Here is a 17670-nt window from a genome sequence, read left to right on the forward strand (position 1 = left end):
TCTCTGAGGAGCTTAGGGAGATGAAGCGCCAGAAAAGACGCCTGGAGAGTAGTTGGAGGACCAGCCGCTCCGAATCTGACCGAACACTGGTGAGGTCTCATATTAAGACCTACCTAGTGGCGATAAAAGCAGCGAAAACTAGCTATTTTGCCGCTCTTATCGCGTCATCAGATAATCGCCCGGCCGCCCTGTTTAGGGTGACCCGCTCCCTCCTCCATCTGGAAGTGCGGGATGACCCCTTGCAGGGTCGAGCTGAGGATTTTGTGCAGTATCTGTATGACAAAATCGCTCAGATTCGGGAAGGGCTGGCCTCTGACTGGGTATGTCCAGACGGGATGACTGAGGCAGGTCTTGAGAGCGTTATCTGGGGGGAGTTAGATCCTGTGGCTCCCGAGGACATGGACAGGGTCCTGGGACGGCTGAACGCGACCACATGTTTATTGGACCCGTGTCCCTCCTGGTTGGTACTGGCTTCCCGGGAGGTGACACGAGGCTGGCTCCAGAAGATTGTTAACGCTTCTTTGAGTGAGGGGGTCCTGCCGGCCGCTTTGAAAGAAGCGGTTGTGAGGCCCCTCCTCAAGAAGCCCTCTCTGGATCCGGCTGTTTTGGCTAACTATCGTCCAGTCTCCAACCTTCGCTTTGTTGCGAAGGTTGTTGAGAGTGTGGTGGCGCAACAGCTTCCCCGGTACCTGGATGAAGCTGTCTATCTAGACCCGCTCCAGTCCGGCTTCCGGCCTGGGTACAGCACGGAAACGGCATTGGTCGCATTGGTGGATGATCTCTGGAGGGCCCGGGATAGGGGTTGCTCCTCTATCCTGGTCCTGTTAGACCTCTCAGCGGCTTTTGATACCATCGACCATGGTATCATGTTGCACCGGTTGGCTGGGTTGGGGGTGGGAGGCACCGTTTTGCAGTGGTTCTCCTCCTACCTCTCTGACCGGTCGCAATCTGTGTTGACAGGGGGGCAGCGGTCGACCCCGAGGCACCTTGCTTGTGGGGTGCCACAAGGGTCGGTCCTCTCGCCCCTTCTGTTCAACATTTATGTAAAGCCGCTGGGTGAGATCATCCGTGGCTTCGGGGTGGAGTTCCATCAGTACGCTGATGACACCCAGCTGTACATCTCCACCCCAGGCCACCCCAATGATGCCCTTGAAGTGATGTCCCAGTGCCTGGAGGCCGTGCGGGCCTGGATGGGGAGAAACAGGCTCCGACTCAACCCCTCCAAGACCGAGTGGCTGTGGCTTCCGGCGTCCCGATATAGCCAGCTGATGCCATCGCTGGCTATTGGGGGTGAATTACTCGCCCCCACGGAGAGGGCTCGTAACTTGGGCGTCCTCCTGGATGCACGGCTGTCTTTAGAAGATCATTTGGCGGCCGTGGCCAGGGGGGCTTTCTATCAGGTTCGCCTGATACGCCAGTTGCGTCCCTTTCTAGATCGGGACTCCTTACGCACAGTCACTCAGGCACTCGTCACTTCCCGCCTGGACTACTGCAATGCTCTCTACATGGGGCTCCCCCTGGGGTGCACCCGGAGGCTCCAGCTGGTCCAGAACGCGGCCACGCGGGGGATTATGGGGGCGACGAGGCGCTCCCATGTGACACCTCTCCTGCGCGAGCTGCACTGGCTCCCGGTGGTCTTCCGGGTGCGCTTCAAGGTGTTGGTGACCACCTTTAAAGCGCTCCATGGCTTAGGGCCAGGGTACTTATGAGACCGCCTTCTGCCACCAATAGCCTCCCACCGGCCAGTACGCTCACACAGAGCAGGCCTCCTCAGGGTGCCGTCCGCCAGACAATGTCGGCTGGCGACCCCCAGGGGGAGAGCCTTCTCTGTGGTGGCGCCCACCCTCTGGAACAACCTCCCCCCAGAGTTACGTACAATAACAGACCTCCGGATTTTTCGTCGGGCCCTGAAAACCCATTTATTTCAACTAGCTGGGCTGGCTTGAGTCAAATTTTAAAGTAATTTTAAATTGGAACAGTTTTAATTATGGCCAAGATATTTAATTATTTTAATCAGTTTTTTAGATTTTGTATGTTTTGTATGTATGTCTTGTTTTTACTTTGGCTGTTCACCGCCCTGAGTCCTATATTGGAGAAGGGCGGTATAGAAATTTAAACAAATAAATAAATAAATAAATAAATTTTCAACAATAAATGTTGCACATTAATTTGCTATAGTTTTTTTATAGCTAACCTGCATGTTAAAATATGCATTCTGGGAATGAAAACTATAATCTTGTGAGTGTATACAGTACCATGTTTGTTCTACTGTAATAATGAAAGTAGTTTGAAATAATGATTTAGAATAAACAAAACATATTGCAATGAATGGAAAAAAGTTAAAGCTGATTAAGGCAAAACTAACTTTAATTACATTAAACCTTAATTTATATCTCATTTCCCAGACAGTTTATTCACAAAGTATCCATTAATTAGAGCTGCACCATGTAATCTTACATGGAGATAATAAGGCCACAAATTAAGATACAAAATCACAAGCTGAAGAAAATGAGACCCTCAGCACAACAGCATCATGAAACTAACACAGAAGTCTGCTTGAAGGTAAGGTAATTAGAACCAGACTGAAGCTTATTTACACTGCCAAAAAAGTTGAACAATGACTCTGAAATGTAGAGTACATGACATCAGTAATTTAAAAAATATGTCTTCTGTAGTCTTCATACCCTCATTGCAGTTGCTATAATCAAGTTCTGTGTTTGTGTGATAATTTAGCTCCACAGCTTAAATTTGGATGAGCTCTGCTTTACTGTATTGCCACAAAGTACATAAAAAGCTGGGGACTTCATAAGCACCTCTGACTACCATAGTCATGTTAATTTCCCACTCCTCATTGTTCTCTCAAATATTTTGCTTGATGTCTTCAGAGACTCCTTTTAGGAATTGTTGTAGTTGAGAAAACAAGTTTTCTCTTCAGATGGCCAGTCTTTGTTGTTGCTATTGTTGTTGTTAGTTGCGAAGTCATGTCTAACCCATCTCGACCCCATGGACAACGTTTTGTCTCTATGTAAATGAAAGTCACATGAGCAGGATCTGCTAAACCAGGGCTGTCAAACTCCCAGCCTGCGAGCCGGATGCATCACACACTGGCCACGCCCACACCCAGTTTAACGAAGGGGGGGGGAAGTCCCAATACATCACATGATACCATCGTGATGCTGTAAGTTTGACACCCCTAATGGCCTTGCATGAAGCAGGATTGTTGCAATTTGTTATATACCTTTGGGCATACCTATAGGAAAGCTGCAAGAGCCTTATCTAAGCTTTCTAGAGCAATGTTTGCCAATCTCACTGGCACTAGGAGCTCAGTAAGATGGCGTGAATCTTCAAGACCAGGTGTATTATTAGATAGTGAGCCTAGTCTACAGAGATAAGTGGTAGAACAAATGATTTTATAAGTGGAAGTTGGAGGGCTACAAACCTAAGCAGTAGAAAGAAAAATCAGGGAACAGCCAAGGAGTTAATCACCATATCTACCCTTTCAAAAAAGGCTGAGCAATTATCATTTTTGGTACTGGAGCATGCTGACCCTGTGGGATCTTACCAAATGAGCAGAAACAAATAGAAAAAGGTATTCTCCTAGGTAAGTAAGGCCCAAGCTATAAAGGGCTTTATAAATGACAATCAACATCTTGAATCACATCTGAAAGCCAATTAGTAACCAATGCAGCTTGTAAATTAGAGATGTAGCAAAATGACACATTCCCATTATTCATTGTAGTTTCATTTTAGACCAGCTGTAGCTCCCAGATGATCATCAAGAATACATTAGTCCAGACAAAAGGTGATTAAGGCATAAACAGACTACCCAATCCAGAAGCCATAATTGGAGCATCAAACATCACTGAGCAAAGGCACCCTGGCACAGTTGCCATTTGCTTACTAAGCAAGAGCAGAAAGTCCAGAACACCAAAATTATATACAAATTCTGCCCGATAGTAGAATCCCATAAGTAATTAATTTTGGAAGATCCCTGGAAACAGCTTATTAAATCCAGACACTCAGTCTGAGTCCAAGTCTGTTACTCCCCATCCAAACTCTACAAACCTCCAGGCACCAGGACAGAACATTGTTTGATCAATCATGGATTGGGATATACAGCTGCACATCATTTGCTTATGGATAATACCTGACCCAGACTGCCAAATCTTTCCGAGATGGGAATGGGAGAGAATAATGGGCTCCAAGGGACTTTACATAGCATTGGGGCAGCTGCAGGTCTTGCACAGGAATTCAACTTGCTACCACCCAAGGTCAACACAACACAGCCTCATTTATCAACACTCTCAGTCCAGCTGTGAAGAGTCACCCTATCAATTAACAGAAACTTTGCTAGTTAGGAAATGGCTCCAAATTATTCAGAGTGGCTAAAATTGAAAGGGATAGTAAAGTAATAGAGAAGAGTGCAACATGAGAAGCAAGCACTAAAATAGCAGATACATTAAAAGGGAAACAAAATTAAAATAATACATTGGCTATATATGCAACTAACTTGGCACCAAAAATTATTTTAAATATGCGTTATTCAACAAACCAGAATTACCCTTCTATATCAGCAAAATGACTGTGGTTTAGCAAGCTTGCTATCAATTGCTGTTACCACTAATGACATCTCAAAGATCCTAACCTATGAAACAAATTTGCATACATGTTCAAAGTATTTTCTGTTCATCTAATTGATTTTTGCCTGTGTTTTGTATATGAACTATTTACTATACATGTTTGTCAATTAGCAAGAAGTGTGTTGGGGATAGAAAACCAAAAATAGGAGAGCATTCTGGATTCAAGCCATAGTTAAAATGTGCCAATGTTTATAACCCAACTGCAAAAGTGTAGACTGTTTCCATTAAATAGATGAAATTTGTTCAAGCAAACTACCTATAAAACAAATCTTAGTTTAAACTATGTGAAAACTAAATTTTAAAAAAGTAATATCACATTTAGACTGGCATAAAATGATCAAGAAATTGTGGTAGATAAATCAGTAAAAATGTGTCTCCTTTTTGTGATATGGAATCACAGAAGTTGTTATTAAAATCCATGCATTCATGCTCAAGTTCTTAAGGGCTTCACATAGATGGCACTTTAGGAAAAAAAGAATGCTCAGACAGACAGATGTTTTGGCTGATTTACTAAGACTCTTTCTACCCTGTTAAAGACCTGACAATACATTAATTTGGGTATTGATATTCATTTACTAACTTCAACTTATAAAAATGAAGCACAGTCTGCTTCATCTATTTGAAATATTTTAACCTGCTTTTCAACAGAGTAAAAAGCATAGCTTGGACCTGTACCTTTACATTGCAGGGGGGGGGGGACAACCCTCATAGGTACTCATCTCAAATAACAGTTCTAATAAGGACCAGCTAAAATGAGGAACCATCAAGCAAAGTTATTCTTTCCCAGTCAAGCTACAAATCCCCTCTCTCTTTCTCCTAGAGTCAAAATGAAGGGTGCTTAAGTCAAGGTTGCAAAGGATATTGTTTCTTGAAATGAATTGTCAAACTCCTCCTTTGGCTCAATTTCTATTCGTTTTGGGGCCAAGGAGCTCACACATTGTAATATATATAATGCAAGGCCACAGGATATGTCTTGATATCTATATTTAAGAATACCTTTGTACCTTTATCAAATATTGAGTATAGAAATAGCTTCAACAAGCCAATCTGTATTCAAACAAAAAAAACTTTATTAAAGATATGTACATGTGTGTAAATATAGATTTTCTCAAAAAACAAAGCTAAATATTATCAGATTTGTAATCATTATGGTGTGTAGTGTACAATACTGTTTGGAAAAGAATTGCTACCTATATAATTTAATAGCAAAACAGAAAGAGAACATAGCACAAGAACACACAATTTTATACTGTTATATAATTATAAGAAAAAAAGTATATTTGGGAAACAGACAATAGTTTTTATTTATAGTACAATTTTTGTATTCTCCTGCAAAGACATTTGCGACAGGCATAGGATATTAATTTGCCTTTCTTGAACTCATTCAATTTTATAGCGTTTGAATAATTGTAGCAAGATTGACACTAGAAGTCTATCAAAATATAAGCTTTGGATAACAACTGGATAACAATTCTTTTTCAATCTCTGTTTGCTTGGTTTCTTCATATAGAAACAATTTATCTACCAAACAATGAAAAACAAAACTATTAAAACATCCATGTATAGCTAAACAGAGAAAATAAATATTTTCAGATATCACCAAGTTGGATTTGTAGTATCTTATCAATTTCTTCTGCTAGTGAAAAGGTATAAGCATGATTATGCCATATTTTTGCAGTGCAAACCAGAATGGTACTTTCCACCATTAGAATATTTCTTTAAAAGCTAGTTATTAATGGACTAAGGCAGCGGTCTTCAAACTTGGCAGCTTTAAGACTTGGGGGCAAGTCTTAAAACTGTCAAGTTTGAAGACCTCTGGACTAAGGCAATCTAAAAGATTTCTCTCAATATTCCTATTTCATTTACTTTTCAAAATTATGTTTGTTCTTAGGCCTTTGATAATAAACACTCTCTTAAAAATTACATTTTTATAAGATGTAGTTAGGCAGCTTGGGCATTCCGTTTTACAATTACATACAAAGAATAATAAAGTGAAAATGTTTCAACTTGTCAGCATGTGTAAAATTCCACATTTTTTCAAGCAGCACTTGATACAGCTAGTTTCTTCAAATGATCCATGAAGACCTGCAGACTGACATCATCCGTAAGAATTGGTGCTCCAGATTCCTATTACAGAATGGAAAATGTTAGTAGCCTTCTCTGTCAGGGTGCCTGCCTTATGATACAGCCTCTCCCCGGAGACACAGACAGTCCTGGCTTTGTTGGCCTTCAGAAAAGCAGTGCATATCTGGCTTTTCCCCAGGCAGTGAAGCTAGGATGTTGACAGAGCTGCATGGGGTGGATGGATGTTAAGTTTTACTGGGGCCTTAACCAGGTTATTGTTTTAAACTGTGGTTTTTAATGTAATGTGTTCACTCAGTTTTCCTTTTGATAGATGGGCAGCTATATACATTTTCTAATAAAGACTTTGTGTCACATAAATATATTACAAGGAAGCAAAAGAAGCTGTGAAAAATGAGTTGGGCTGCCTATGTGCAACTACTCTTCCTTCAGATATGTATGTGGCACTGTCAGGAATGCTGCCCCTCCTGGTCATTTTTTTTATAGATTTAAAAATATTGTGAGGTGAGAATAGTGCAAAACAAACACTGATTTGTAGCAACATCCTTATTTCTAAGAATGCATCCTAGCCTCAGAGTTCCGTTCCTTTAAACTTAACCAGTTTGCCATCAATGAATGGACATTTTTTGTGCTCTGTGGTACAGACATCTGTTGTTGGAATTTCTGGTCTTATTCTTTACACCTTATATTTAGTTTCCCCATTAAAATAACTGTCTCAACAGTTATTTTAATGGGGGTAATAAGTTTGCCTTTTGAAAAATATGTGTAAGAATAGAAAACTATTTAAAAACAGACACTGTGTATCTTGGATTCAGACCTCACATTTGCTTTGCAGTTTAGTTCATGAGCACATTGTTCTTTCATTTCCCGAATCTGTCTTCTAAAAAAGTGAGTCATTTTTGACTGTCTGTATCTACTAGAATAGTTATCTATAATACAATAAAACTATTAATCTGTTTTTCAGTAGATATACACAGTATAAATATATCCAATATAGTTTTATCAAATTCTTAAATGTTGGAAACAAAAGCAGTTTTTAAAAAATTTACACTTTTAATAACTTTGAAGATTTGCCTTACTTAAAAAGTCTCAAAGAAAACTTTCTATCAAAAATGTATGTCTAATTCTAGAAAAAACTAGTACAATATTTTCTTAATTTAATAAGTAGTTAATTTACCACTCCATCTTAGTACCTACCTTTAGTCCTTAATTTGAAGATGCCCAGAAATGTTAACACAGAAAATAATATTTTAATTACTCTATGCAGGTTGATTAATTATGCTACAGCTTACCTGTCCCCAAGCATACATATTATTATGTGTTTGAGATGGATTTACTTTAGAAAGTAGAAAACGGGCCTTGAAAGAAAGAAAGAAAAATATAATTTTATTAAATAACAATTAAAATGGTTTCAATCACAGCATGTACACTTTCATATAATCAAAACATACAAACAGTGGCTTTATTCCCAGTTGAGAACCACTTACAGAATATCCTGTAAATACTTTAATTTCTGTATGCTCCCTTTAATTATATGAAATAAAGCTTACCAAAGAACTCTACCAAAACAATCTGTTTTTTTATTTAACAGACAGTCCCCCAGGTAGAAATCAAAGTAACTTACTTGACTACCTCCATGTTCAGTATCAATATATCGTGGCATTGGAAATCTTGAATGAAGTATTTCCTGTGCATCATCAGTTGGGGCTTGGAGCAAATGACGAAAGTTTTCATATTCTGGCATATCCTGATAGCCTGATTTGCGCCACTGAGCTATAGTCTAGAGACAGCAATTCAACATTCACTGTTTAGTGAAAATTTAATATAAATCGGTTTTAATAGTAAGATTGTTAGATCAAGGTAAATCAATATTATTATTTTTGCCATTATTATTATTCAATTATTCATATGCTGCCCCAGTTACCAGGCAACTTAAAGGGATTTGGATTAAATAGGATTAAAACAAGTAAATAACAACTACAGACCAAATACAAACACTGAAAGAGTACCTGGAGGATAATACCACAATAGACTATCTATTGATTAATTTTAGTACTGCAATCGTTTTTTTAAGAGCAACTCAATAATTATGGCATTTCATTAAATCCTTAAAAACAAAAAAACAATACATTCATATTTTCAAGAAATGTGGTTATGAATATTTAATATTCATGTATCTAAAATATACTTGTATCATAAATTGCCTACTTAGTTCCACGCATGCCATGTGATAATTCAAATTGACCAAAACTTTAAAAAAATAATAACTTACTGGGTAATAGCAGATTTTTATTGACTATACTAGATAACACTTTTTTATCAGTTGTCAAAATCCCTTTTTAATATTTTTATTAAATTTAAAAATGAATAAAAATGAATATTAAAAGTAAAAAGTAAAAAAAAAAGAATCAGACAAAAAACAAGATAAAAGTGCAAAGAAAAGAAAAAGTAATGGGAAAAAAGAATCTCATATGTAACCATTTATAGGACATGTAAAAATACTATATAGTGCAGTATATGTATCAACCTGTCTCTTCCACACTGGGCAAAGAAAAAGATAACAGACATGAATACAGATATAGCAAGGAAAATAAGAGAAAAAATGATGATGATGAGAAAAAAGGAGTTCATGCCTACTTCTGGTTCTGAATCTGCCCATTACTGATTTCTTAGCTCCTTTATTCCCCAGATTAAATAGTAAATTTCCTCAGAGACTGAGTACCATTTCAAAAATAGCAAAATTTATATATAGTTGTAGTTGCTACTCAAAAACTTTTCTAAAGAAAACAAAAATCATTTCCTCTTACCTCTCCGTGATAAATAAGAATTTGGAAAAAGGTGTCCATGAGAAGTATGCGATCAGGCAGAATACTGCTGCTGTCTAAAAGAACAGGCTAATATAAAAAGGAAACATGTTTCATTAAATATATTCAAAACTATCAAAAACGTTTAAAGACAGTTTTGTGTCAATTAGTTAGGAAATAAAATAATATTTATAATGTATTCTTATTTTGTTTAATTATAGTTTAAGCATGAATCTTATAAGCATGTTTCAATAACAATAACAATAACAGCAACGAAGTGTATGATTCCATGTTTTGGGATCCCCTGATACCTTGATTCAGTAGGCAATGCGTTTTACAGTAACATTAACCCTCACTTACATTCTGTTTAGCATTAAATAATTATATAGGTTTCATACCTCTCATTTATAACACATATGTAAAAGACCTTTTTTTAAAAAAAATATGTGTGATTTTAAAGGTGTATGGAAAAAGCAGTGAACTCTCATCCTGTAACTTATTTATTTATTGTATTACATTTAAATGCCATCCCACTCCAAAGAAACTCCAACCAAGTTTTTGCCAACCAATACTACCTGGTGGCAATTCCTGATCTTCCCTTCAGAAAACAGAGAGCAGTATGCTCTTTTGGGAACAGCATTCCAGGCCAGAACAAGTTTTGAATAGCCAGCTGATGGCATTTAGCACATGATTAAAAAGCAATCTTCAATAAAGAATTTTTCTACTTTTGCATTGCACAAAATTAAATTTTGGAAGAGGAAGACAATAATTAGAAATTCCTATTCCAAACAAAAAGGATTCCACTTTAAATTGCTGTCAATCAATGTTGAGTCTACCATTTTGTGACAAATTAAGACATATTCAATTGTTTTATTTCATGTTTTTGATGCTAAGCTTATTTGATCTGCTTAACATATATTTCAATCTGAGCCCTTGTATCAAAATAGCATATGCATTAAAAAAAAATAGGATGAAGCAAAATCTGTTCTCTTGGATTTTTCCCCCTATGTGCTATACCTCTGGAGGTCCATTAAAAGAGTAGGCATAAAGAATTGGTTGAATCATTATAAGTGACTGAGTCAGATCTTGACGCATGAAGTGATGGCGATAATAAGAACTTTCATCAGGACTGTTATTGAAAACTTGCAAGAAAGGAGATCTTCTTAAATGGAACATAAACTGCAAAAGAAAACAAGTCCAACATAACTCTACTATAGCAAATGTTTAACCTCATTGTGCATCAAATTCAGATCAGTGCACTAACATTATCAGATGAAAAATGTTTTGGATTCCTCTCTTGAAACATCTACAGTATAGATTAATGCATATAATATTGTCTCAGTATGTAGATCTTATAATCAAACTTTTAAATATAATGAATCTTTTAGTTCATGATGAAATCAAGCAGTATTCACAAATAACACACAATCAATTTAATCTTGAAAAGTAGCAAGTAATATCCTTTAGGAGAAAAAAAAACAGCTTTGCTTTTCTAGTCTGATTGGTAAGACTCTGACTTCTATTATAACTGCAACCTCTCTGCAGAGGTTTAAATCCCATTACCACCACCACCCCAAAAAAGTCCAATAGAGCTCATGCACAAAATAATTTTACTGAAATGTCGCAGAGTTGTAACCTACTGTTTTTCACCTTTTCAGGCAGCCTTTGCTCATGGTTGCCTCTATCAATTTTTTCTAAATCCTCATCTCTAACATTTTTACAGAGGACTGGAGACAGGCACTTCCACTTCCATTAACCGAGTTGCTTGCCTCAAAATCTCCAAGATGCAGATAACAATAATTTTCCACTGTATTTCACCTCTAATTTGTCATAAAATGAACTACACTGCATTGACAACTTTTTTTTTGTCAGACTGTAATCATGCATTATTCTTACTCACCTGTGGGTAAAGGGAAAAAGTTTCTGAAAATCTGAAGGAATTTGGGTCATCCTTATGATATTCTCCAAATTTCTGGCACTGTAAGATTTAAAAACAAAGTCAATGTGTTCAGTATGGCATTTTTAATATTATGTTGTAAAATAATATGTACTATATCTTCCTCTAAAAGTCTGCAAACCAGATTTCAGAAAAGTGAAATCTTGAGTCAATCGGTATCCAGAAATATTACATCAACTTTAATAGCCAGGAATATCTCTAAATAATAGTTTCTCTATTTTGTATGCTACTTTTTTGCTCTCAATTATGTTCACAACTATGATTTCCAGACAATAAAGTGTTAACTTAAATGGACAGCAACTGAGAAAAACTATGGCAACTTACATATGTGGAGAGAAACTCTGTTAATATAATAACTATACAAGTAGCTATCACCTTCAAATAAATATTTTATTTCTTACATTAACACTTTATTATACAATATGTCAAATTAAAAACCAATTGTCAATTTTCCTAATATTTTTCATCACACAGTGAGCAGGTTTTTCAGGTGTTTATTGTTCCCAGTTATGGTTTTAGTATTTTTAAATCACTGGATTTGCATTAGACCTAGCAAAGGGACATGTTCAGTTATAAAAGAAATTAAAAAGCACAGGTTTAGGGAAGAATGTCTCAGGTGGCAGTCAGGATATTCCTTATAAATAAGTAACAGAGGCTAACAGAAGATCCAATTCAGAACATGCTTCATAGTGGAAGAAAACATGCAGATGAGATGTGTGGGAACTTTCCTGCTGGCAAATAAGAAAAATGAGAGCCTTAGTTTGGCATGAACTAGATTAAAAATACCTACTTCTTTACTAGGATCATAATCCATTGGACTCACAACAGCTATATGAAGTCATTGTTAACGCAACATGCTATTAATATGTATTTATAAATAGCATATTAAGTTGGATTGTTAGTATGTGCTACTTGTTCTTAACAAGGTATTTTACTACTTAAGAACTATTTCATGTTTAGATATAAACGAGGAAAGGATTAACAATAACAAAATACTGTTCTTTACACATCATTAAATATTATTAGCATTATTACCATGTACACTAGCCTAATCTCAATAGACTGGATTCAAAGAAACCATTCTGTTCATAGCCGAAGAAAAGCTCTAGGCAGAAATCTGATTTAACAATCAGAGAAAAGGAGGGAGGTGATTTCTGCTAATTCTCCATCAGTGAGCTAGAATGTTCTAAAGAGGTTCTACGCCCTAAAATATATTATGGGTAAGAAAGGAATAATAAAAACTACCCCCTAAACTACCCAATTATTCAGGAGCAGGAATGCTCTGTCTGCAGCCAGCCTCTGCTTAAAGAAGATCTGGATTCAGTTTAAGATTTACCGCTGAAAATCTCTACTACAGGAATTGCTCAATCAACTAAAAGTGGGCTAAAAACTATTATCCATAAATATTCAAATAGGCTTTCCAAATTGTTACTCTGCTGAAAAGAAGCTCTATCAATTCTGATTTCTATAAATTTTTTTGAAGTAGTTAGCAATAATTAATCATACAAGATCACTGCCATGGTGCCTATATTTAAACATAGGATCTTAATTGTTCTTTTATGTCTACAATAATGGAAACAAACAGTTGAGGAACAAATATGGAACAATAACTCTTCTGAAGTGTAACCTCTGGATAAACATCTCTGAAGAGACTTCATCCTTGAAAGGAAACAGTTTCTAAAACATTTTGAATGCCTTACCAATCTGATAAGCTGTCTGTCCAACCATCTAAGCACATCAGGTCCTTCTTCGGTTTCAGCTCTATAGACTGCTAATCTTGCCATAAGAATGGCAGCTGCTTCCTGGTCAAAAGAAGCCGCAATGTTTTGAATCTGTGTCTGAGCATCTGCCCAGCTGCAAAACGAAAAAAGCAACTATTTTATCACAAACTTAGCCAAAAAGCAGCAAAAACAGCAATTTATAATTTTGTCACTTGAACAAATCTGAACTTTTCTTCATATTCATTTTCAACACTATAGCAAAGCATTCTTTGCAGAACAACCAGCAATTAATATTTCCCAGAAGAAAGTGGTATCAGATATGGATAACCACATACTGTACTAGCAACAAAATTCTCCCAGTCCCCACAAAACCTGTGACTTTTATCCTAGTTTAAGTATATTTTTTGCACAAATCAAATCATTTGGGTTTTTAATTTTTTTATCCAACTTCACTTTCTACATAATACCCAATATTTATTATATATGTTTATTATATGACCAATATTATTAGTTCTCAGTATTAACCCTCCAACGTAAAAAAAAAATAAAATCCAATGTAGGAAAAACCCTTCCTAATTCACATGGGAAGTTTTGCAGGATTCCAAATGCATAGTAGATCTGCACTGCAAGCAAAATGTTGCCAGTTTAAATAAAATGTTATCAAGCTTTACAATTTGAGCAGAAATAATTATATTTGTTTTATGAAATCTGGATTCAACCTTTATAATTAAAAACAATCCACAAATGGATATTGAAGGAGAAAAGATGGCATTAGAGTAGATAAATACATTAAACCCCTCTCCAAATACACTTTTCCAGAGAAAAATAAACTTGTCAGCAAAACCACAGACATTTGGAAAGGCAAAGAATGTCGATAAACTGGAAAAAGATTCCAAGAGGTAGACTTAAGAGGAACGAGGGACACTTTGATAAAACCCATAACAAGAACTCTCTAGAAAGAAATTATATTCATGAAATACTATCACACTGTGTATGCCCCAATATTGTAAATTTGTCTTTTGCCAACCAATTTGTACTTCAACAGAATTGTGTACATGTCTCTGATTCAAAATGAATTCTAAACAATTGTTTTACAATGTCGTTGCTCTCTCTTTCTCCCCCCACTCCCAACAACTCTGTTCTATATAAAAAACTAACTTCTCAAGCATATAAATCTGGTTTAAAATTGCAGCCTAAGATGCAAAGTTTCAACTTGTCTATCAAAGCATCACTTCCCTATTGAATACTATTAACTAATATACAAATCATTCAGATGTCTGGAATGCTACACCAAAAATTAATGCTTACTTTCTGGCAATAGTGGTTACTCTAATCCGTTTTTGTCCACTTGAATGCTGATATTGAGTCACAAACTGAATTGCACCCCGTCCACCTTGAGGAATTGGAGCATTGTGCTGTTTTGACAAGAGAAAAGGTAGATAGAGTCACAAAGACATTGAGAAAGGAATTTAAGGAGGTAATTATATTACCCAATCTATTCTAAAAATTACCTGCCAAAAGCAAGCTAAATTACCAGATCTGTAAATTTGTTCCTCAACTTTAGCTATATCCAGGGGTGAAATGCTCCCGGTTCGGACCGGCTCGGGCAAGTAGGTAGCAGAGATTGAGGCTAGTTCGCCGAACCGGGAGCAATGGCTGGCTGGCCACGCCCCCGAACCGGTCTATGGCCCGCAGTCCTGCCATGCTTGCCTGCCTTCCATGCTGCCTTCCTGGTGTCCCGGTGGCCAGCTTGCGAAGGCAAGCAAGCAGAAGCCCACGTGGAAGGCAGGCAAGCATGGCAGGGCTGCGGAGAAGGAGCTAGCACCTTACTCGCCCTCCCCACCACCACAACTCAAGCAGCAGCTTCCCAGCTCAGCCCTGAAAAGCTATGGATCCATAGCAATGGGATGGTTTTGTTCGCCACGGTGGTGCTTCGGGAGGGCAGGTGGACATATTCATTATAGTTGTCAGCTGCAGATGTCCGCCTGCCCTCCCAAAGTACCACCGCAGTGAACAAAACAACCCCACTGCGCTGTGCCTCCTTCTGCAGCCAAACGCGCCCAGCCGTGCGTGCCCTTTCCTCAAATGGGCTGTGCATGGGACGCTTGGAGAGAGAGCAAGAGAGCTCTCCAACGTGTGTGGTGTGTGTGTGTGTGTGTGTGTGTGAGTGAGAGGGAGGGAGGGAGCGATCTGAAGCCAAGGCACCCAAACTTCTGGCACCCGGGGGCGGGGGGGTTCTGAGCAGCCCTGAGTCAGCCAGCGAGACTCCGGGAGTAGGTCAGGTGGATCTGGCTGACTCAGGGCTGCTCAGAAGCTGCCCCCGCCGCTACCAGAGGTTTGGGTGCTTCGGCTTCAGATCGCTCCCTCCCTCCCTCCCTCCCTCCCTCACACACACACACACACACACACACACACACACACACACACACACACACACAAAACAGAGGTTGGAGAGCTCTCTTGCTCGCTGTCTCTCCAAGCGCCCCATGCACAGCCAGTTTGAGAAAAAGGCAGACGGCTGGGCACGTTTGGCTGCAGGAGGAGGCCCAGGTGGAAGGCGGCTTTTTCAGCAGCAGCCCCCTCTCCTCTTTGGATTGCCCTGCAAGGGGGAGGCTCTGCCTTTGCAGAAACAGGGTGGGCAGTTTGTACGGAGGATTGGCGGTGGGGAGGGGAATGCACAGCCCTCTGGGATGAAGAGCACGGCAAGAGAAGGCTCCGAGGTTCGCCTGGGCAGTCAAGCCAGAGGGAAACTCAAAGCGTTGAGGGCTTCAGAAAGGCAGAATGTGCTTTTGAGCAGCTCCTGGCTTCTGTGACAGAAAGTGCTGCTGTTCTGTGTCAGAATCTGGAGCTCCTGGCTCCAACAGTGAGTGACGTCAAACTGGCCACGCCCACCCAGTCACATGACCACCAAGCCACGCCCACAGAACCAGTAGCAAAAGAATTTAGATTTCACCCCTGGCTATATCTAACTATATCTAAAACTGGACCTTTGAAATACACATAGATTTCTCAAAACAAAAATGGTTCTTAATCAATATTGATAATAAGTCTTGTTCTATATTAAATTGGACATGTTAACAATTCTTAACACAGAAAAATTTCCAAGTGCTATATGTAGCATTGTAATGTAACAGATTAAGATAAATAACATTATTTTCCTCATGACTATTGATGTTAATTTGTCTGCACATATCTATTGAGTTTATGGCACAGATAAGATAAAGCAGGACCTTCCTGTTTCCTATTCTTTATCAAAGAGGACTGTTTACAATGCTTATGTCTCATCAAATTGACACAATTCAAATGAAGAACATAGAATTTGCTTTTCTTTATCTTTGATGGTCAAACAAAACAATTTCATCTGTTTTTCCCACACTCTAATTTTATTTTGTGATTCTGCTCTGATTAAAATAACTTTAATCTATTATTTCTAAAACATATCTTACTGTAATTGATGGAAGCAGCCGAGAAGGATGAAGGCAGAGAACAGAAAAGTAACTGCTGCTCTCCTCTGGAAACAGTTATATAGTAATTGCCAGTTTGACCAGCCTTATTTGAATATGCAAATATTAGGGAACTAAATTTAGTTAGTCATAAACCAGACAGCAAAATTACTCAGTTTTCTATTGATGTGTTGATTCTTCTTTGAAAAACAATTTATCAATAAAGTAGGATTTTTTAAAATGAAACACTGAAAGATGTGCTATAGAAAACTCAGCTTTTAGATTACTACATGCCTTCTTCTCTAAAATTTTGCTAGATTTCATTTCTATTAATATCCATATTTAAATACTATTCCCCAAAGCCAACTAAGGCAAGCCATTAGTCTATTTTCATAAAAATACAGTATTGTTGCAGGAACACTTAATTGTAAAATTACAGTAACTCCCTTTTTACAACCCTGTTATTCTCAATAAAGGATGTTCAGCTATTTTTATCTTACCTGATTCACCACCTCAAAATACAAAGCTAAAGTTGTAGTAGGATTAAGTCCACAAATCTTCCATTGACAAGTACCTCCTGTTCCTATTTCCTATAAGGAGATTGCAAATGAATTTGTAGTAATAATACAGTCTGCTACATATTAGTAAAACTTTCTGGCTTTAAATATATTACATTAGAACACCTCTTTTTGGTTTATATAGATGCAGAAACCTTATGAGACTTTTTTTCATGATACCTGAGATAACACAAATCAGCAACAACTACTAATAATTTAGAAGGAAGAAAGTAAAAAGCAAATACAGACTAATTTTTTTTGGTGTTTCCTCCCTACAGATTCAATACCTAGTGGCATGTTTCCTTTGAAGTAAAGTCCGCATAATCATTATTTCTAGAACTCTAATAATGCCCTCTCCAAAAAGAATGAACGTTTTCAAAGGCTTAACTCATTTTATATTTAAAAAAACATTTTGAGAGACTAAAGCCTACTTCAGATGCATGATGGAGTATCTAACAATGGAAGC

At 37.9% G+C, this 17670-nt stretch overlaps 1 protein-coding gene across 1 annotated transcript in view; it reads right to left on the reverse strand.

Moving 5' to 3' along the window:
• Positions 1-5686: 5686 nt before the first annotated feature.
• The window catches only part of SEC23A (SEC23 homolog A, COPII coat complex component), a 35144-nt gene continuing 23160 nt past the window's right edge, over positions 5687-17670 (reverse strand). The window contains exons 12-20 of the mRNA XM_070940591.1: positions 17148-17237; positions 14513-14619; positions 13184-13337; positions 11427-11504; positions 10544-10705; positions 9530-9616; positions 8347-8502; positions 8015-8080; positions 5687-6767 (exon numbers count right to left, since the gene is read on the reverse strand). Coding sequence (XP_070796692.1) covers positions 6678-6767; positions 8015-8080; positions 8347-8502; positions 9530-9616; positions 10544-10705; positions 11427-11504; positions 13184-13337; positions 14513-14619; positions 17148-17237 — 990 coding nt within the window. The 3' untranslated portion in view covers positions 5687-6677. The remainder of the gene's footprint in view (positions 6768-8014; positions 8081-8346; positions 8503-9529; positions 9617-10543; positions 10706-11426; positions 11505-13183; positions 13338-14512; positions 14620-17147; positions 17238-17670) is intronic.

The sequence above is a fragment of the Pituophis catenifer genome, unplaced genomic scaffold, assembly GCF_029215685.1.
Source record: "Pituophis catenifer annectens isolate HBS135680 unplaced genomic scaffold, rPitCat1.0.hap2 SCAF_1, whole genome shotgun sequence".
Taxonomy (NCBI): Eukaryota; Metazoa; Chordata; class Lepidosauria; order Squamata; family Colubridae; genus Pituophis; species Pituophis catenifer.